Source organism: Callionymus lyra, chromosome 9, assembly GCF_982586985.1.
Source record: "Callionymus lyra chromosome 9, fCalLyr1.hap1.1, whole genome shotgun sequence".
Classification (NCBI taxonomy): Eukaryota; Metazoa; Chordata; class Actinopteri; order Syngnathiformes; family Callionymidae; genus Callionymus; species Callionymus lyra.
This window is the reverse complement of record NC_141826.1, coordinates 8,756,493-8,779,055: the sequence shown is the minus strand read 5'-3', so window position 1 is coordinate 8,779,055 and position 22,563 is coordinate 8,756,493. Positions and strand designations below refer to the sequence as shown.

Here is a 22,563-nt window from a genome sequence, read left to right as displayed (position 1 = left end):
ATCTTGACCTAGATACTGAACAGAAACAGAAGCTTAGAGGAAAAGCCATTTAAACATGCAGTAAATGGGCCAGAGGGGTCCACCAGTCCAGTAAACATACTGTACGACACATGTGACTCTTATGCAAGCCGTTAACTTGCTCAATATGTACTTTAAACTGACCACTTGTTTTTCAGGCTTTGCCCCCAGCTACAGAACATGTGATAGGAGTCAACAGGCTATTATTAGTTCCATTTTTTTTATCTGAATTATGGCACAGGAATGAAACCTTTTTATTTTCTATTAATATTTTAGGCTTCTTGTTGTCCCCAAAAACAAGGCCAGTGTTACAATGGGGCCCCAAGAGAAGACCAGTAATACATGCAAGTTGATTTAGCATTGCTCTTGTCAAATGTTTGTGGTTGTCAACCACGGAATTCTGTATTTAAAAAAAAGTTTTACGCCTAAACTCTAACTACTGCCTTCTAAAGAAGCAACCATTCTTTAACCATGTCAAGTGTTTTTGTTGTGTAGAGACATTATGAAGTTGCCTTAAACAACACCAGCGTTCAGCTCCTCAACCATGCATGTAAAAAATAAACGACAACGTATACAAGTTATATGGCCTTTATTTCAAATCATTCAAAACTCACCATCAACAGAAATGTTGGTTTTCAAAAGACCCTGACTCCTAAAGATAGGAGGAACTCGCCACTCGTAAGCCAAAGTCACCCTCATGATCGGGGGTCTTACGAACTGCACTGAAAAAAACCTCTTACATGTCTTAATGTATTCAGTTCATCCACTAACTCAACCATAACGTACATTTTTTGTATTTACAAAAGATATAAAAGAAATCAAAAAGGATTTTTTTTTTTAATCCCCAAGCACCTCCTTAATAAGTCAGCAACCAATTACAGTCAAAATAAAACTAATCTCCACTTCCTCAGTGTCAGTAACACCCCTTTCTATCCCATATCCTTTTTGGTTCCACAAAATAAGCGATTCTTTAAAAAAAAAAAAAAAAAACAAGAGTGAAAAAAAGCTTTGTTTTTTTTTTATGCTTGATGGTCGTAAATGACCACGGAGGTGTTTCATTAATTACTCTCCACAGGAGGTAGTTATGCAGTTCAGATGTCCATCTCAAACTGGTTGTCGTCTGTGGAGGAGAAAAAATAAAACTGTTAGAACAAACAACTGACCGCACCTTAACTGACAAAGACAACGTTCTTATGATACTGGGCAACCAAGTCTGACTTAAGAAAGACAGTGCTGGCAGTTGAGATGGTTAAATTAGTTAAGCACCATTATATTAGTACATGTGTACATTAAGAACACTATATTTGCATATTTATATCCATCTGAAAAACACACTTTGTCAATATTTGTTAATTGTCATCATAAGACCAACAAAGGAGTGTTGACTCGATCAAGACTAACGTTGCAAAGCCAAGGAAGTTATTTTTTTTACAGGGACTTTAACTGCTGTTTAACAGGTATAACTGCACGTTATGTATAGTACTGCAATCCACAAGACATTGTTAAATATAACAGGCTCAACTGGAGAAAGAAAATAAATTACTATCAGGCGCAACAAAAGGTATTAAGACACACAATGCATACATTCAGGAGAAAGAGGAAGTACAGCCAAATTACACAATAAAAGCCTTTTGATGAAATTCAAAATACGTTCATTTTACAGAAATGTTACTTAAACTATCAGGGAGTACCAACGATTATAGGAAATATGTCATGTTTGACTTTGTTTTTAGTTTTAGATTGTAAAGCATTTGTTGTTTTGCCCACAGAAGAATCCTGGTTTACCTGCGCTGTCTTTCTCATCCTCTTCGTTCTCCTCTTTGAGATCCTGCAGCTTCCCAATGGGGTGCGTGGCTGGGACTGTCACCCCTGGAATCTGAGGCAGGCAACATGGTGGGGTCTTGGCCAGAGGAGAGTTCCGACAATCCAATAAAAACTTTCTGTCATAGATAATGCGAGTACCTGAAGGTGGGGAAAGACATTCTGGGTTACGTCACAGTATAATAACAAGCATTCACAAATATTAGGGGTTGACATAAAATATTGATTATATTGCAATATTGTTGTCACGATACTGTATCGATATTCACCAGCACTGTATCAATTAGTTTATGGCCTACATATCATATTTTGATTTTATCATAGGTTTGAAATAAAGTTTGTGATTCGATTTTTAATTTTATTTACAATTAACATTCAAATATTTATGGTGTTTATTAGGGGTGTAAACATACGAAAACTGTAACATGGATATAAAAACGTCACTAATTGTTGACACATTTTTCTCTGCGTTCATTTCTCACCAATATATACATGATGCGGAGCTACTGTTGACCAATGAGGCGTGAGAGTTGTGGTCATGTGATGTGTGACTCAGACGGAAGAGAGTTGTGTCAATAAAGTTTTGAGACTTCAACAGGGGGGGCTCACAAGCTTTTATGAACCATTGTTAAAAGATACAACAAGTAGAACAGTTTATTCAAACAAGTTTATATTGTATTTCTACAGTTTAAAATAGGTATAGTGTTGCTTTGCATGCCTGAACAAGGCCTCTCGGAGTAATACTCGGGGCCAGGCAAAGTTATACTACGGGGACTGGCGGAGTAATATTGCGGGGACTGGCAGAGAAATTCCGCTGGGGACTGGAGAAGTAATACTATGGGGACTAGAGAAGTAATATTATGGGTACTAGAGAAGTAATACTATGGGGACTAGAGAAGTAATACTATGGGGACTGGCGGACTAATACCGCGGGGAGTGGCGGAGTAATTCCGCTGGACAGTGGCGGAGTAATACCGCGGGGAGTGGCGGAGTAATTCCGCTGGAGAGTGGCGGAGTAATACCGCGGGGAGTGGCGGAGTATTACCACGGGGAGTGGCGGAGTAATACCGCGGGGAGTGGCGGAGTAATACCGCGGGGAGTGGCGGAGTAATACCGCGGGGAGTGGCGGAGTAATACCGCGGGGAGTGGCGGAGTAATACCGCGGGGAGTGGCGGAGTAATACCGCGGGGAGTGGCGGAGTAATACCGCGGGGAGTGGCGGAGTAATACCGCGGGGAGTGGGGGAGTAATACCGCGGGGAGTGGCGGAGTAATACCGCGGGGAATGGCGGAGTAATACCGCGGGGAGTGGCGGAGTAATACCGCGGGGAGTGGCGGAGTAATACCGCGGGGAGTGGCGGAGTAATACCGCGGGGAGTGGCGGAGTAATACCGCGGGGAGTGGCGGAGTAATACCGCGGGGAGTGGCGGAGTAATACCGCGGGGAGTGGCGGAGTAATACCGCGGGGAGTGGGGGAGTAATACCGCGGGGAGTGGCGGAGTAATACCGCGGGGAGTGGCGGAGTAATACCGCGGGGAGTGGCGGAGTAATACCGCGGGGAGTGGCGGAGTAATACCGCGGGGAGTGGCGGAGTAATACCGCGGGGAGTGGGGGAGTAATACCGCGGGGACTGGGGGAGTCATACCATGGGGACTGGGGGAGTCATACCACGGGACTTGCGAAGTGGCTAGGTAGTGTACTACATAAAGTTGGCGCAGGTCAGTAATTCAAACGAGAATTAATACAAAAGGTGCACTGACTATTTTTGAGAAAATCTAAAGTATTTTCTAAGTCAGTCCGCACAGTAAATGTAATGTATCCATTGTGTTGGTTATAATTTAATTTAAAGTGAAAGTATCTATATATATTTTTTTTTACTACTGGAAGGGTTTTGAATGGAGGCAGAATCCCTCTACTGGCTCAACTGCAATAAAAAGATGGTATATTGAAAATCATAGATCGGTTGGTAACCAGTTACAAAACGGTAAGAAATTTGATTGCATATAGAAAACTATTGATAACGTTGACACTCCTAATGTTTATTCATTTTGTGTTGCAATTCAACTTCCAGTAATTATGTCCACCACAGCTTGAGTAAAAATGAAATCCTGTGAGATCATTGTGATAATTGAGGACAAGAGGAAAGAGTTGACTTTAGTAGCTTTAAAAGTTGATGTTTAGAGAATTTTTGTTTTTTTAAAACAAGTCATGACGAGTCATGCAGTCTGTAAATTTTGCAAGTCCAGAGTCAAGTACACATACAATACTAATAAATATATCCTCCTTTTTACAGTATCACTATATACATGGCTAACACTATATGGCTATACAGTATATTGTATCGTTGACCCTGCATCATGAGACACAGTCCCTGTGTTGTCTTGACCTTTTATGCATTTATTGCATTTATTTGTTTAAGCGCTTTGTGACCCTGGTCTATAAAAGCACTCTATAAATAATAATTAATGACTTACATGGTATCGCCTGATTCTTGTCAATACACACCTATAAAATGTTGTGACTTTGCATTTAAAGGAAAGAAAGTCTATCATGCAATAGAAAGTTTTCTGACTTTGATTAACTGACTTGGTTTAAAGGAGAATAAATACCAGTTCTTTCACAGCAACTCTGGCTGTTCTTTTCATTCACCGTAAAACTTCTTGATCCTTCAACTTTTCAAGTGTGTGTGCATAAAGGGGCTGGCCAAAGATTTCTAGGAAATCCTGGAACAACACATTCTTCTTACAAGCACCACAACCTAATGGAAGCCACATGTGTTCAAACACCACATTTAAATCCTTGAAAGTAGTTCTTCAGCAAACACCCGGACCTTGTGTCAATGACGCGAGTCTATTTGTTATCTTAATATGCAAATAAATTGCAATGGATGGCAAGTTAAAAAAAAAAACAGGATCATAAACAGTGTTGTAAGAAGCTTGGGTTGTCTTGAAATAGACTGGAGTTTGACCTGCTTCATACAGTATCTGCTCTTGACCAGAAGAAAAAAACATGTTATGCAATTTCTGCATAGCTTGCGGTTTGTCCTGGACAAAGGAAAAGGCAAAGCAAAAACTTTAGGGGGGGTGTTTGGGGCGAGAAAAAAAAGGGGGGGGGGCGGAATGCCGTTACAAATGGAAAGGGTGTTAACTTTCTTTGTAAACATCAGTAGTTCAATCTAGTTTCAGTGCAAATTATTAAAAAAAACATTTCGAAACATTTATACCCCCCCTCCCTTAACACCTCTTGGACAAAATGTCCTACTGTAAATGTTGGCCTCAAGTGCAAAGCGGAGAGAAGCTGCAGGGATTGGACGGCGTCGAACTTCTCCCGACCGCCGAGGACCAATCACGTCTGGGTTTTTGCAGCGGAATATTTCCCCCACCGTCAAATCACAAGTGAGGCTCAGATGGCTGCTGGATGCCAAAACACTTCTGCTGCAAGATGAAGGTGTTCAAGTTCCAATAGTTGAAGTTAATTTATAAGAATAAATATAGTTTGATTTGATATATATACAAATAAAATACAGTTGCATGTAAAAAAAACTACCAGAAACTGGTGAAAAAGCAGAAGCTTTTGATTTGGATCAATTGACAAACATTGTAAAAAGAAAAAAAAAGGGAGCAATTGACCTTTAAACGAAGATTGGAAGAAATGTGATGGGAAAATTGGACTTGGTTTGACAGCATCACGTCCAAGTGTCTTTTGGATGCAATACATTTGCAAACCAGTATGTTGTTGTCGTTTTCTTGAGGTACTATTCCTTTGTTTTATTGTTCACAAGTCTTCCAAAGTCCTTACACATACAAAATAAAGACAATAATCTGAGTTTGTATGATGTTTCTTATTCTGTTGCAAGTTTGTTTATCTTACTTTTTTCTACTTTCTATTTATTTAGAGTCATTTTCATACATAGATTTGCAACAATTCAACACGTTAAAATAAGATAACTCATTTAAGGTTATTTCAGCATCCAAAACCTGAAGTAATCCACATGTATTCAACGTTTTTAAGTGACTTTAACAAAGTTTGGCTGCAAAAAGAAGATAATAATCGATCAATAAATCCGTCTCCCTCACCTCCAGGCGTGGTGGAGAAAAGTGTCCCCCCGGGCGTCTGGCTGTAGCAGTCGGGCAGCTGGGACCAGTCCTTAAGGGTGAGCACTTTGGTGGGGATGGGGCAGCTCTTCACTTGCTCGGTGCCAGACGACATGTTAGCTTCGGGGGTTCTTGTTGTTGCTGCTGCTGCTGCTGCTGCTGCTGCGAGCGTTTCTCAGAAGCGCTCCGTGACAAACAAAAAGACTGTTAACTACTCTCGGAACAACTTTAAATGACTCTTTTAAATCCTGTTTTTGGAGTAGATGTCGGGTGACGGTGCTCCACGAGGCTGCTTCTGATGCTAGCGAGCTTTAAATGCAACAGATCCTCGTGATGTTTTCGTGCTACAGGAACAAGACACGTGGGCCAAGCGAGCACTAGGGGCGCCCGTTTTGTAATCAGAGACGCAGCGACAGGGCGGTGTTATCGACCAAACGTGTCATACCCAAGTCCGATTTACTTCAGAATTGTTTTGAATTTCTTACATGACTATTTAATTTTAAGACATGTCCATCTTTATTATCAGTAGTCTCGTTTTAAAAAAGGCCTATTTTATATAATTAGGTTCTTGAGTTAGTAAGGTAAGGTAAAACTTTATTGATTGTTTTTTTCCAATAGCCACAGAAAATACAGCAATTTTTCATAAAAAATAAAATAAGAACAAGAACATAAAGAGAAAGAACAAGATGCCACAATCTAAGCCTAAAGACAGAGAACATAGATCAAAGAAAAAGGATACAAAGACTAACATAGAACAGAACATCATGATACTTTCACTCCACTCCTGCCCCCGAACTCAGAATTGTACAATTTAATAGCCCGAGGAATGAATGAGTCCTTGAGTCTATTTGTTTTGCACCTGGGAAGGAGCATTCTTGCACTCATTCTGCTTCTCTGCTCACTGATGACAGTGTTCAGAGGATGACTGTCATCATCTATGATGGACAGTAGTTTGTCCAGTGATCTCCTCTCAGCAACTGTCACCAGTGAGTCCAGCTTCATTCCAACCACAGAACCAGCCCTCCTGATAAACCTGTCCAACCTGTTGAACCTCCTCTTGGACACATTTCCACCCCAACACACCACAGCATAGAACAGGACACTGGCCACCACAGACTGGTAGAACATGCAGAGGAGCTTCTTGCAGATGTTAAATGATCCAAGCCTCCTCAGAAAGTACATTCTACTCTGAACTTTCTTTAGACATGGTCTGTGTTGCAGGACCAGTCCAGTTTACTGTCCAGCCACACGCCGAAGTACTTATAGTTGTCAACTATCTCCACCTCGTCGCCTCTGATGGACACTGGACGTGGCTTTGTCCTGGACCTCCCGAAGTCCAAGACCAGCTCCTTGGTCTTTGAGGTGTTCAGCTGCAAGTGGTTCCTCTCACTCCAGTCCACAAAGTCACGTATCAGACTCCTATACTTGTCTTCGCTGTTGTCCCTGATGCATCCAACAATGGCAGTGTCGTCAGCATACTTCTGGACGAGACTCAGAAGTATGCTGACGACACTGCCATTGTTGGATGCATCAGAGAAAAACTAGCATTATTTTATTATTAAATATTTTAAAAAAATAATACAATGTATACATTTTTGAATGTATATTGTTTTTTTTAACAAGACCTTCGTCTGTGTTTGGGACGCTTATGGTTTCTAAAACATCCGTCTTTTTAAATTATTTTTAAAGGATGATTTTATATCATCAATCTTTTTCAAAAAGTGTAAAATGTGTGATTATCAGAAGCAAAATGTAATTTGGTAAATACTTGAATTCTTGTACTTTGTAGATTTCCATAAAGTTTATATTGACAACACTGACATCTGGAGGAGAAGGATTAACACATACACGACTTCAACACTAGAGGGGGATAAGGTCGATTATGTATATTTTTAATTTATTGTGGATCGAAAACAACTAAGGGAAGTTATATTGAATCAGTGTGAACTGACCAAAATGCCTTATTATTATAATTTTCAATCCATTCCTATTATTTTTAGATTTTTAGATTCTGTAATGCAAACAGGATGAATTCCTGTGTTGTGCTACCACGTTTGCAACAAAAGTTTTCGGATTTCTATTCTGTACAAAAGGAAAAAAGTTTTAAGTCTGTATTTCCATGAAAAGTTACATATAGATAAACAAATATTGAAGAAACAACATACACATATCCTCCAGAAACGTGCTGCTTGTTTTTCCTACGTTAATACAAAGAATGTTTCACAATAAATGGATGGAATCTGTTTATAGTCATTTCCACCCATTCCAACATGCCTGCACTCTCTTCTTCTCATTTCACAATCCACTGCTCTGCTTTATGTCCCCTGCAATTGTTTTGTAATTTCCAGGGATTTAACAAGCCAATTTTCTTCATTTAATATTGATTTACACATCAAATAAAAAGCGCAAGAAAAACTTGCCAATTTGCAACTCAATTTTCAACATGGTACTAACAGTTGACCTTAAATTAAGGTCACTTTTTTAAAGTAATTAAAGTGCCATATATTATTTTAGCGGAAACATAAGATTATATAATGTTTTACTGTTATATGTTTTACTATATATTCTACTGAGGAAATCTGTTATGATGGGATTTCAGAAAAACCTAAGTTTGGTCTCTAATCGGTCTTATAAAAATGTGTTTAAGAAAATTTTTCGTAACAAAGTTCAGGAAGTTTTATTTTCAACCCTTGTGTTATCCCTGGATCAAGGTGAAGGTAAATACATATGCAGTGATGGAGGTAGTTCACCTTGACCCAGAAGCAACACAAGGGATACCACAAACACATTTTCTTTCGGCCACCGGGTCACCTTGACCCAGAGGCTACACAATGGTTAATAATAATAAAAAAAAAAGTTCTTATTGCTCAACACTCAGACTAATGGAAGAATATTTCTATGGTGCCATTACGGGCACTTATGGTCAAATATTGTCCAACAATAAATAAAAAATACTTATAAATAAGAATCAGAAACAGATTTTTTGACAGTATGTAAGGAACAACACAATAATTTCAACGGTGAAGTGGAAAAAGCGAGAAACAACTTGCTGAGAAAACTGAGGGATGAAGTGGGACTGTCAGGGTCTGTGCTACAGTGGTTCTCCCTACTATGCTAGTGAGGTCGGAGGCACAATTCGAAACCGAGTGCTTTGAAGTAGAGAGAACAATGGTGAGCAAGACAAACCTTTCACTACACAAATGTGAGTATTCTCGCTTTAAAACTAGCGTGTCTTCATAAAATTCTTGTGAAAGCATTGTTTTTGCGGATATTCCATGTTGATAAAATATGAACACATGGTGAAGATGCTACCAATAGCTATTGTTTGTTCGTAAAAGGTCAAGCTGTCAAACTGAGCCTGAGAAACCTGGGTGTTGTATTTGACAAAGACATGTCACTAGTACACACAAAACTGACCAGAAACTGTTTCCTACAACTGAGAAAAATCTCTAAATTTAGGAAAATTATGTCACAACATGATCTGGAGCTTGTAATCCATGTGTTTGTGTCTTCACGATTATACTATTGTAACAGTTTATTTTTGTGTCTAAGCAAGAAAGAGCTGTCTCGCCTGCAGTTAATACAAAACTGTGCAGCGAGAATTCTGACTCGCTCTAGTAGAAGAACTTACATTTCCCCGATCCTTAAAACTCTTCACTGACTGCCAGTTTCTTTCAGGTTCAATTTTAAAATTCTGGTTCTTACTTTCAGATCTATTCATGGTCAGACTCCTCCTTACATCAGTGATTTGATCCAGCATTACACCCCAGCTCGGGCTGTGAGGTCTGTTGATCAGAATCTACTGATGGTTCTCACACGGTTATGGACCAGAGGAGAGAAATCCTTCCAGGCTGTTGCTCCTAAGCTTTGGAACGATCTTCCTCTTCTTCTGCGCTTGATGGATCTACTGACTCCTTCAAGAAACATCTTAAGACATTTTTATTTGTTCAGGCTTTTCCCTGATTTTCTTGGACTCCTGTGTTTGTATAATGTGTCTGAATCTTTTAAAGTATATATTTTTAATGTGTATTGTTTTTGATTGTTAAAGCGCTTTGTGACCCTGGTCTAGAAAGGAGCTTTACAAATAACCTTTACACACTTACTTATTTACTTTTTACTAGCTCCTAAAATCAAACGCTGAAACAAAAGTGTAAATTTGGGATACCATTTCACCATTTCGGATTTCAATTACTAAGCTAGGAATTTCCACAAATTTGGAAATGTCTGATCCAAAATATCCATTTCCCGGAAAGTGTGTAATAGTGAGTCACAGTGATGCTCTGGATTAGCAGCTAAGAAAGAAACACACTCCTCTTAAATGACTACGATGATATCAAACATGATGGAAAAACAAATGTTGAAGCAGACAAACTTCTATTACTAAGTCTAAATAGTAGTTTTACAAGTTTAAACAGCTAATGCTATAAGATAAGATAACATTATCGATCCTACAAAGACACATCAAAGACAGCATGTAACAGATGGTTATACATGGATATATCTAGTGGTTGGTTACAAGTACAATAGAGGTTCTATAATCTCAGAGAAAAATAAAACTGCTCGTGAAGGTTAAACTGGTCATTGTATGAAACCAGCACCAATTGTAATTTGCCTTTTTATTGACAAAAACAAGCTGTTTTTTAGATACTTTGAAGCACAAACATCTATTTACTTAAACCAAATTCCCCCGATCAGCTTTTTTTTTACATTAAATCTTATTATTCATAATTAATAATCAATGAATTGCTACGAAAAACTGGTTTAATCGTGGGTCATGTATGTAATAGTAGTTTTTCAAGGTGTTTACAGCTTTTGTGGGCCACTAAAAATTACTTATGGAGTAAAAGGTACAACTGCAAGTCATGAATCATGTTTTTATAATAATAATAATAATAATGCATTTTATTTAAAGGCGAATAGCATCTTTTTGCTACTTATTTTACTTTTTATATCACGATAACACATATAGTATAGTCAGAAGTTCATTATTTTTAATAATGAAATTGAGAAAAGCTGTTGTTTACAATTTACATCGAAATTGTCAATGTCCCTGTTAAAAATATATTTACTTTAACAAATGTAATTGGTTTTTTTTTTCATATCACACACAATAAACGTATTCGATTGAAATAACTTTTGACCTAGATAAATAATAACCTTTTTTTGTGTGTGTGTCAAAATTTCCCGAAAGTCACACGCTTTTTACGTCATCTGAACGGTATTAACCTTTTAAAAAACGAGCGTGTCTGTTGAACTTCCGCTCGCCCGTTGAAGGGCGTGCAGCTGTTCCGAAGCAGGGAAGACAAGACGCGCTCTCATTGGCGGAGAGATGTGGAATCAGATGACGTCACGCGTCCGCGTTTCTCCTCGTTGAAAAAAAGCAGCAGAGGTAACTGTCGGTCATTCCGGCATCGAAACACACACACACGCGCGCTCAAGACTGACGGGTTTTACGGTAAGATCTTTAGATCAAATACAATATCATTCGCGGGTTTTATATTGTAATCTTATTACCGATCAAAACGATCCCGACGTTAATCTTTATTTATTTTAATCGAATAGCGAAGAATGACTATTGTTGTCCGTGTAATAAGTGACGTGATGTTTCAATGACACCAACGTGCTGTCTGTGGATCTTTTGTTGCCTTTTTCGTCGCCTTTTGACAGAAAAATGTCTAGAAACACGAATATATGTTTGACTGACATATTAGAGGTTATGTTTTTTATTTTGAAGGCAACGATGAAAATAAATGTTACGACGTATTCTGTAATGTTAAGAACGTACCATTAACAAAAAACAACCGAATATCTTAATATAATTTGCGTAAAATATAAAATAAATCAAAAATAATAATAAGTAAACAACATATATTCAAAAAGTAGTATTTAATCGCATATCATTCATAGTCATTCTTTACACAGTGTATCCATCTCTAAATATATTTAGATTGTATTTGGGTATTTAAACATTTTTTCTGATTTCTGAGGCAGGGGATTAAAACCAATGACGTTCTGAATGAGTAATTTTCCTATTTCTCACTGTTTATTGCATCACTACATTTCCGAGTTGTTGCTCACGTAAACAGATTATCACACAGTCATGAATTAGGTTACTGGAACTTGATTTTTTTTTTTTTTAGATCTGAAACTAGCTTTACTTTTAAAGGTTACTTTTTTGAGGGAGTTGTGTAAAGATGCTGAGGAGTACCAGACAAATTAAATGATTCAAGGTGGACGTTTTCCCACGCATGTCTAAAAAATCGGGAGACTGGAAAAGATCCCTGCTCTTTTTTTGGTTCATGCTGGCTTTTCTGGTTGGTGATTTATTTATTTATGTAGTGTCACTAGTTACCTCCGTTAGTTCCTCTTGACAGGGCTTAGCTTTTTTAGCCGAGGTTATGTTCAAGGTCGGGGTCTGAACCGGGAGGTCGACGCCGAGCTTGCCCTTGTGTCGGCGTCATTGGCCAGGCAGTGGAAGGTGACGGAGGAAAGACAAACATTGATTGACAGATCCGTGTCAGTGGCAAACACAGGAATGTTCTGTGCACCGTAATTACTTTTTAACGTAAACCTTACAAACCTGTAGAAGCTGTTTAGGCTGAAGAGAGTCGTCTGAAGGTGTTCAAGTATAACTATAAATCATCTAAGCTTTTGTTGTATACTTGGCAAAGAAAGATAATTACTTTAGATATCTAATGTTCAAATGCTGAACTAAATGTATGGTCTTGTGCTTTTCAGTTGACGGTTCATTTTTCTTGGCTTTGGAACGGAGCAACCTTAATTCTCAGGCGCTGATCCAACACCTCGTCCCAGACCCGGTTTCAGCAGCATGGGTCTTCGTCCCGATGCTGTCCTGCAGTCTCTCCTCCTCCTCCCGATCCACCTGGTGGTGTGGCTGTACTCCGCCCTCTCCTTCCTGCCGTGGTACTTCATCACGGGCGCCGGCGACAAGACGGCTCTTTCGAAGAGGATAAAGGCCAGATCCACCACCGGGTCCAGCGATGGGCCGTACCGGTGCGTGGACCGGTTCGAGTCTCTGGCCAAAGAAGACTTCCCGGGCAAGGATACGCTGGATAAGCTCTTCGACTACGCCGTCCAGCGCTTCGGAGAATCCCAGTGTCTCGGAGTCAGAGATGTTCTGAGTGAAGAGAATGAGCTTCAGCCCAGCGGCAAAGTGTTTAAAAAGGTAAAGGGTCTTATGATTTGTTATATTGACAGCAAACATCTTATTCCAGGTACATCATATCATACTTCTGACACACCCTTTTTAGGGCTTAACTTTTTATCAAAAAGACATAATCCTCCTCATTAGCTTTTTTGCACACAGACTTTCTTTTCTTTTTTTTTAAGAAAACTAATTTCTTTGACAAACATATTTTCAGTGTTCAGGCCAAAAGTCTGAGTGAAAAGTTGATAATGACACTTTTTTCTTAATGCACGGTGGCTTGTTTTTGCACCATTTTCTGTATTTGAATTTTAAGCTAAAATCAGAAATATTCAATACCGACACACACAATTAAGTAAAAAAGTGAAAAAAAAGAGAAGGTGTTTTTTCAAGAAAGTTTTCTTTTCAGTTCTAATTCCTTAAATATATAATCAGGAAACCAAAGTTGAATACCAGACAACAAACGTCTTTTCTGTATTCATTTTTTCATATTAATTATTCCTTCAGTATTGTTCATTTTTGTACCACTTTTTGTTATTGAATTTTAGGCTGCAAAAGCAATATTTTAGTAGGTTAAAATGTAAGTAAGTAAAGGTTATTTTTAAAGCGCCTTTCTAGACCAGGTTCACAAAGCGCTTTAACAATCAAAAACGGTACGATAAAAGAAAAGATCAAGTTTAGTGAGAGGATGATCACGATTTTCAGGTGGAACTCGACTTGACGGCGCAACCGCCAACAGGAACTGCTTGAAGGCACATAGTTTCCTTAAATGACGCTAGAATGTGTCTGTTTGGAAGCTCAAGTGGTTTGAGATCCTTTGATATATTGTTTCCTAATACTTACCCTCACCTTTTTTTTTTAAACATCTCCAGAGGGGACTGATATTTTTGTGAGATCCAGAAAATTTGGCTCGAGGGCCACAAGTGGCCCATTGACTGTATTTATGTGGCCCTCATCAGAAAAAAGCTAAAAAACTGATTATGAAGATGTGGTTTTGACAGCAACTATGTTCATACCTTTATGATGGAAACCTTTCAACTTATTTTTACCTTGTGTTTATATTTAAATAAAACTTGATATTATACTGTAATTTAAAAAAAAATGGTTAATATAAAATCTGCAAACACAGATTTACATGGATTGACAGATAAACAATCTCCCGAAGGAGACCTCCTGAGGTATCCATAAAGTTCTACCTAAGCTAACACTCATTTCTTAGTCTTTATCTTTGATAAATAGCTGCAGATAAAAGTGCATAATGTTGCCCATCCCTGGACTAATATAGCACTTCCTCTCCACAGCTCATCCTCGGTGATTATCAGTGGTTGACTTACAACGAGGTGGACTCCATAGTCCAGCAGTTCGGCCGCGGTCTGGCAGCTCTGGGCCAGCGACCCAAAAGCACCATCGCCATCTTCTGCGAGACCAGAGCCGAGTGGATGATCACGGCCCAGACCTGCTTCAGGCACAATTTCCCTCGTAAATATCCTCAAAAGTTGAAACCGATGTTCTTTAAAGTTCGTAGCTGAATTTGTGTCTCTCTCTCCGCAGTGGTGACCTTCTACGCCACGCTGGGAGAAGACGCCATCGCTTACGGACTGAATGAAACCGAGGTCACGCATCTGGTGACGAGCGCAGAGTTGCTGGAAAGCAAACTGAAAGTGAGTGTTTGTGTTAAGGTTGTAACAGCAGCGGGATAGCAAGATAAATTTGAAACGAAAACACATCGGTGCGTCGACTTTAAACACGGCTTATTGTGTGTAAATCCAGTCTGTTTGCTCAACAAGTGCTTCCTTGTCGGGCAGTAAGGAGAAGTGGGTGAGGGGTCACTCGACTGACACCTGTTTTCTATTGTAAAAGATTATTTCCTCAATAAATACCATCAACACTTCAGTGTTAATGAATAGTCTCGCAATTTTCTACAACGACCTGAACTCACTTCTGATTCAGGCTCTGAATAGCAGGTGTGGTCGGGCGTAGATTTTAGGGTGAGTCACGTTAGATGACAATGCATATTTAAACATGTAAAATGTAGTTCCTGAAAATGATAAAACCATTATAAAGAGGTCCTTTGTTCAAGAGAAAAGAGGAGGAGATTAATCGCAAACTGAGGTCACGTCAGTTGCGTAACCTTTTGTGTCTCTTGTCTTTATTAGTTATACATTGTATGCACTAAGTTGTAAAAACGACGGAATGTAGGTGCTTAAATATCCGGTTTTAGAAACGTAGGTCATTTTTTTTTTAACTTGAAGAAGAACCTGAAAGTCACATTTTATTGGCCAATATTTCCTGCTGCTGTTCCTACAGTCTGGAATGTATTATTGTGTCATTAAAAAAAACTAATGACTGTTGAAGCTGTGACGCCTTATCTTCTCTTTTTCTAAATCCAAACATGCAAAATACTATAGAATAGTCGATTTCTACACTGGGGTTTAAAGGGGCTAATTTATCAGTTCTGTGATGACTGGATTATATGCTCTATAATTCTTATTAATTTCTGATGAAATTTCCCCAGAATGTTCTTCCACACATTCCAAAATTAAAACATGTGATCTACGTGGACCAGAAGAAAGTGTCCACAGATGGTTACCCAGCAGGACTGTCCGTCCACAGCATGCAGTCCGTGAAGGAGCTGGGCTCGCTTCCTGAAAACGGTGTGTATTTCCTCATATATTTGTTATGCGAATAGTTTTCCTTAGATTTGTGCGATAATTTCTGTTTTGTTTTTTTTTCTTCTTCCCCCAGCTTCATTACAAATAACAAAGCCTCAACCGTCCGATCTGGCCGTGGTGATGTACACCAGCGGATCCACAGGGAGACCCAAAGGGGTCATGATCGTCCACAGTAACCTGGTCGCTGGAATGACCGGCCAGTGTGAACGCATCCCTGGACTCGGGTGAGTCTCACTGTGTTCAAAAGCTTGGCCAAAAATGAAAAATAAATAAAAATGTATTCAACTATAGTTAGGTTTAACATTCATAACAAGTCTATTTCTTTACATTCTCTACTAGAACAAATCTTGGTCTCTCCCTTTGTATAGTTTTTAGTAAACAAAATCACAAAGTTTTTTGGAAAAGAACGACAAAGCCCTAGACATAATATGGTAGAATTTTTTTTTTAAGAAACTAGTTTTTCTTCATCACCACTAAATACTATATATAGTTTAAATGATCTCTTAAACTGTACTTCCATTTTGTCACTAGCCTAGATAGCTAAATTGCTAGGGCATACTTCTCTGGATCTCCAAGACATGGGCTCGAACCCTGCACTCATTAATTAAATTGACTTCAACTTAGTTTAACTGTCTTTAAAGAAGCTTTGTTTTAGAAGAAGAAGAAGTATTATTAGTAAGTGATTTAGTTTAGCGGATCATTTTAGACCTGCAGTACATATAGCGTTTCTCCATTTTGAAAATAATAATAATAATAAATTGGGGGAAAATATATATTATTGATATTTAATGATGTTACTGAATTGATATTCTACAGTAATGTATCAACCTTTTAATTTTTCTTGGAATCCCAAATGAAAGCCAAAACCTTTTTTTCTTTCATTTATTTTTGGCTTTCAAATCATATTTAAATTTTCATCATAGTTATTATATGGTTTATATTTCAATAAAATGTGTGTTAAATATTTATTATTTTATTAAATTAAAAATAAACATGCAAATATCCACGCGTTTGTTAATTTTGGTGATGGTCGCAAGATGTCAGCAGTCAAAGGAACAATGAATTCCGGCCAGATCCTGGAAATGACTAAGTACAAGAGGATACTATACAGCCTTTTTCCCAGTTATATTAACTAAACCAAATAAGGGTATAAGAGTAGAATGTCTAAACTAAATTTCAGTGTTCCCTAAACTCTTTCTGAAAATTATGCAATTAAAATGTGTATATATATATATATATATATATATATATATATATATATATAGTATAAATGTTAACGAAATCAACACTTTTCTACAGGCCAAATGACACCTACATCGCATACCTTCCATTGGCTCATGTTCTGGAAATGACAGCGGAAATCTCCTGCGTATCATATGGCTGTCGTATCGGCTACTCTTCCCCCCAGACACTCTCAGACCAGGTAGGTGAATCATTATCGTCTTAAAAAACGCATAAAACGGGCAAAAACGCCATTTTGTTAGTCACCATTAAGACTGTTTTTCCTGTGTTTTTTCCAGGCCACCAAGATAAAGAAAGGAAGCAAAGGAGATTGCTCCGTGCTCAGGCCCACCCTGATGGCAGCAGTACCAGTAAGAACTTATCATACATCCTGCCCCTCGACCGCTCGGTTCTTATTAAAACCCAACCAATTATTTTTTTTCTCTCCCGCAAAAGGAAATTATGGATCGCATCAACAAGAATGTGATGAGCAAAGTGCAGGAAATGAGCTTCATCCAGAAGACGCTGTTTACTCTGGGCTACCAGTACAAACTGGAGCAAGTGAAGAAGGGCTACGACGCTCCGCTCTGCAACGCGTAAGAAGATCTTTTTTTTTTTAGAATTTATGTTCAGGGAACCAGACAAGCAGCAGTATTGTACAAGGAGCTTCACACAAACAAACAACTTAACACTACTTTGAGTGTCATGCTTGCGTCATGGTTGATATGCTCCTTTCATTCGTCGAGAACAAAGTGTCTGAATGTTTTTCTCTTAGCATGACTAGACCAGAAGAAAATGATATGGTTTTGTGCAGATGACTGGATCCGTGGAAGTGGCCTAGGGTGGATCGTTAAGTTGACGCATGAAACTAGTTTAAAATGAATACTTTCATTCATTATTGTAAACCAGCGTTTAATTTAAAGAATTTTATTTTTAGCTAAAAACCCCCGTCTTGTTTATGTTATTATCCAGCCTGCTGTTCAAGAAGGTGAAGAAGCTGCTCGGGGGACAAGTGAGGATGATGCTGTCCGGCGGCGCCCCTCTGTCGTCCGCCACCCAGAGGTTCATGAACGTCTGCTTCTGCTGCCCAGTGGGACAGGGTTACGGCCTCACGGAGACCTGCGGAGCCGGCACCATCACTGAAGGTATATTGGCGACAATCCTAGCTTGCTATCTTGCTAGCTATCTTCCGAGGTTACTGTTTTTCAAGGGGCGTGTATTGGCAAGAATCAGGCGATTCCATAGGTATCACGATACAGTATTAAAGATACGATATCTTGCCATATTTTAGTAACTAGGAGTGTCGATGTCGACTCATGGTGACACGGATATCAAATCACAACATTTCACAATGTTTTTTTTTTTCTCTTCTCCTCCTCTTGTGTTTATTTCTCACCAATGTACATGCCTGCAGAGCGAAGTTGCTATCAACCAATAAGCATGAGTGTTTTGGTCATGTGATATGGGAGTGAGTATTGTCAATAAAGTTTTGAGACTTTATTAACTGCGACTATTTACAATTATGAAGGCTTGTTTAAAGATAATGACAAGTTCAACATTTGGATTAAGTTCTGCGATTTATGTTGGCTATAAACTAGTGCTTGTTTGAAGTGATCTACAAGCATATTTTTTGTTTGATAACTATTGGAAGGGGTTTCATGTAATGGGGATGGAAGTTTGAATGGAGACAGAACCTTGTAGTGGTTCTATGGCTCAACTCCAATAGAATCATAAATCTTAGTTCGGAGCTCCAACTACACATCTATAAAATGTGGTTGACACCTCTACAGTAGTAGTAACAAGGATATATTTGTAATATTGTTAGTACTTAATTCTGGTGTCGCAGACCACATGACTCTTTGTGAAGTGGTAACTGCTTACGTTTGTTTTGAAACCAAAATATGTCCAAACATCTGCTTTAAAACTCGCTGGAATCAACTGTATCCTCTCATCCTCAGTCATTCCCAGGATTTAATTGTTACTTTATCTGTGTAGGAGTACTATCTTGCGGCGGGAAATTGAATTGCAACACAAATAGGACTAAAAGTTGTGTAGATTTTCATTTTAATTGAAAATTTAATTTAATTTAAATCAAACTTTATTGAAAATTAAACCATAACATAACTGTGATTCAAATAAAATATGACTTGAGAGGCAGAAATAAAGAAAAAACATCAGAAAAACCTAATTAAAAATGTTGATACAATATCGTTAAAAGAAATATTGCGATATTTAAGTGTATCAATATTTTCCTTTGCTAAGTGTCTTTCTGTTTTGCTAACTTGTTATGTATCTATCCAGTTACAGACATCAGCACCGGCCGTGTGGGCGCTCCCCTTCTTTGTTGCGAGATCCGACTGAGAGACTGGGCCGAAGGTATGAGACGTGTTGCTTCAGGTCTCCAGAGAGAAACGGTGAATGGAGGGTAATTATGCTCAAGTGTGTGCGGTCTGTGACTCAGGTGGCTACACCAAAAGAGACGAGCCCAACCCTAGAGGGGAGATCCTGATCGGCGGGCCCAACGTCACCATGGGCTACTACCGGCAGGGAAACAACAACCGGGACTTCTTCGTCGACGAGCAGGGTCAGAGGTGGTTCTGCACGGGCGACGTCGGAGAGATCCACCAGGACGGATGTCTTCAGATCGTCGGTGGGTCACGAGTTTGCGAGAGAGTCGTCAATGCTGTCATTTTTTATGAGCCGTGGTTTTGACTTGTGACGGTCGGATGTTCTAAAAATAAGCCACTTGTGACGCTTGCAGATCGCAAGAAAGACTTGGTGAAGCTGCAGGCGGGGGAGTACGTGTCCCTGGGGAAGGTGGAGTCCGCTTTGAAAAGCAGTTGCCTCATCGACAACATCTGCGCGTACGCCAACAGGTGAGTCCTCAAACACACTTTTTATTTATTTATCTTAACACACTTCAGCAACAAATTTGGGTGACCCATCTCTTGTGCCTACAGTGAACAGAACTACGTCATCAGCTTCGTGGTGCCAAACCAGAAGAAGTTGACTGAGTTGGCCAAACAAAGGGGAATAGTTGCAGAGTGGGAGGAGATCTGCACACACCCGGACATGGAGAGCGCCGTCCTGAAGGAGATCAAAGCCGTCGCAACGAGCAGTAAGATTATTCTCCTTATTTGTGTGTTTAGATATACACTGTTGGAAACTTATCATAGATGCATTCGATCATGGAAATGTAAGAACCATAACCATAAATGAAAAAAAAAAGTGTTAAACCCTTATTTTTAAATGAGAAATTACATGTCAAAGTATAGAATCGAACAGGGGTGGGCAATTATATTTGGATTTAGATGGACTTTATTAATCCCTCTGGAGATCTCCTTCAGGAAATTCTGTTTTCAGTTAAGACGTTTCTATTCGTTCAGGCTTTTCCTTGATTTTCTGAAACTCCTGTTGTGTTATCAGTTTTATCTTGATATTTAAAATATATACTTTATTGAATATTGTTTTGATTGTTTAAGCGCTTTGTGACCCTGGTCTGGAAAAGCGCTATACAAATAAAAATTACTTACTTACTTACACAGCAAACGATTGTTTCATAAAAACAAGATCAAAGAACAAGTGCAAATAAAAGGACAAAGTGCAAATATAAAGAACATGGATCAAATGAAACAACACAAAGATTAACATAGAATAGAATAACATCCTTTCACTCCGGCCCTGCCCCCAAATTCAGAATTATAAAATCAAATAGCACGAGGAATGAATGAGTCCCTGAGTCTATTAGTGTTACTACACTTATAGAGTGGCTGTTGTGAGGCCAATCAGGCGAAAATAAATGACGGAAAATGATAAATGAAGTAATAATATCAAGCTTAATAGGCTAAAAGGATTTTATTGTATTTTGTATAACTTTTATTTGATATACTTTAACAGCAATTTGTTTTCCAAATATTTTTAGTTCACTTAAATTTTTTTGAGGGTCAATAATCACACCTCACTTTGCCCAGGTGTGATTATTGATAATTTATATTGAATATAATTCATAAAAAGGTTTAGTTGAAAATAAAAGATGCATATTAACTATGACAATTAAAACATGAATTATTGAAATCGCAGCAGTTCACTAGCACTGTTAAACCCAGTGTAATGAATCGTTGTGAGGCGATGCAACCTTAAAATAAGTACGCAAGAAAGTAACTTTAATTATTTGTCAACATGGACACTACATTATTTTTGTTATGATTATTTTGCCTCTGAAAGTTTGCAGTCATCTCTAGTCTACGTATATATGGGATTCCCTGGATTCGAGTGAGCCACAGTGGACAAAAACTTGGCCTAAACATTTTGTATATTTAATTCACATATAGCCAGAAGACGTGTCGTCTATGAGGATCATATGAGGATGTGAAATTACATAACCGTTAACTTCTTGCTCAGTTTTTTTCTGGTTTCGAAAATGGATTTCCTGGTTAAAAAAAAAAGGCAGAAGATCAGATCAAGGTCGAGATCATTTTCAATCTCCTTCCATTCAATTTGAATGGAGCGAAAATAGATTTAAAATAAAATATAATAATAATAAAAGCATTATTGCCTAAAAATAAGTAAACCAATCTTGTGTCTTTGCCGGTCTAACATTTTTTTTCTTAAAATATAAAATAAATCACAAGGATCTCCGAAAGCAGCTGTTGAATTACGATTTGTATTTTACATGACCATCTCGGTCATCAGCCACTAAGCTGAGGTGCTTCTATGGGAAACATGCAAAATATTTGATGTTTATTAAATGTAATATTTGCCAAGATACTGAATTAAGGTTAAGGCTAGACATGTTTTAATTAGTTTTAACTTGTATTGAATTGTTTTTTCCTTCTTTCCAGTTAAACTCCAGCGGTTCGAGATCCCGGTCAAAGTGCATCTAAGTCCAGAACCGTGGACTCCGGAGACGGGTCTGGTCACGGATGCCTTCAAGTTGAAAAGAAAAGAGCTGAAGAACCACTATAGCGACCACATTGAGAGAATGTACGGCGGCAAATAACTCTGCTGTTACATTTGTACCTGATCTTGTTCAAATGTTTGAAAAAAACCAACTGTAAGAAGAAATGCTGTAAAAAGTAACCAGTGATCCAACTGTGCTGCTTTATATTGTCAAAGTGTAGGATTACAACACTTAACTGCCATCCACTCGAGGACCTCTTGTTGCCGACTTGAAGAAATAATTTAAGGTTTCCCTCACCGTCCTCCCCTTTCGTCGGTAGTTTTGTTAATTTATAGGAGTAGCAGTCGTGTACGAGGCGATAGCTTGTCGTTTTATATCATAGGAGTTCTCATGTTACGTGCCTTCGGTCTGCTGTCCCTTTGTCGTCACGCAGAACAAGTGGCGTCTTTGAAGTAATTTTATTTTAAAAACGTGGCTGGAACTGCCATCTGAAGTTTACACAAAGTAAAGCTTGAGGAAAATGCCAATAATGGCCATTGTATTCTTATTTATTGTTGGTTTGTATTGCAAAATAAGACCAAAATGTGTGAAGCCATCCCTCAGGAAGAACACCTACCATGTAGATATTAACAATGAAATGTTGCCTGTATGGCAGGCACTCTGAAGACTTTGAA

General features: G+C 38.6%; 2 protein-coding genes across 2 annotated transcripts; one reads left to right on the top strand and one right to left on the bottom strand.

Moving 5' to 3' along the window:
* Positions 1-590: 590 nt before the first annotated feature.
* Positions 591-6,281, bottom strand: eif4ebp3l (eukaryotic translation initiation factor 4E binding protein 3, like). Its single transcript, XM_087798493.1, has 3 exons — positions 5,914-6,281; positions 1,804-1,980; positions 591-1,138 (listed from the first exon to the last, which is right to left on the bottom strand). The coding sequence occupies exons 1-3, from the start codon at positions 6,044-6,046 to the stop codon at positions 1,110-1,112; spliced, it is 339 nt and encodes a 112-aa protein (XP_087654619.1). The 5' UTR covers positions 6,047-6,281; the 3' UTR covers positions 591-1,109.
* Positions 6,282-11,237: 4,956 nt separating this feature from the next.
* Positions 11,238-22,330, top strand: acsl4a (acyl-CoA synthetase long chain family member 4a). The gene is made up of 15 exons (XM_087799827.1): positions 11,238-11,386; positions 12,670-13,117; positions 14,398-14,575; positions 14,648-14,757; positions 15,612-15,750; positions 15,842-15,992; positions 17,068-17,191; positions 17,289-17,360; positions 17,446-17,585; positions 17,962-18,134; positions 19,291-19,365; positions 19,451-19,639; positions 19,751-19,865; positions 19,950-20,107; positions 21,831-22,330. Exons 2-15 carry the CDS (start codon positions 12,761-12,763, stop codon positions 21,986-21,988), a joined length of 2,139 nt encoding a protein of 712 aa, XP_087655953.1. The 5' UTR covers positions 11,238-11,386; positions 12,670-12,760; the 3' UTR covers positions 21,989-22,330.
* The last annotated feature ends 233 nt before the right edge of the window (positions 22,331-22,563 follow it).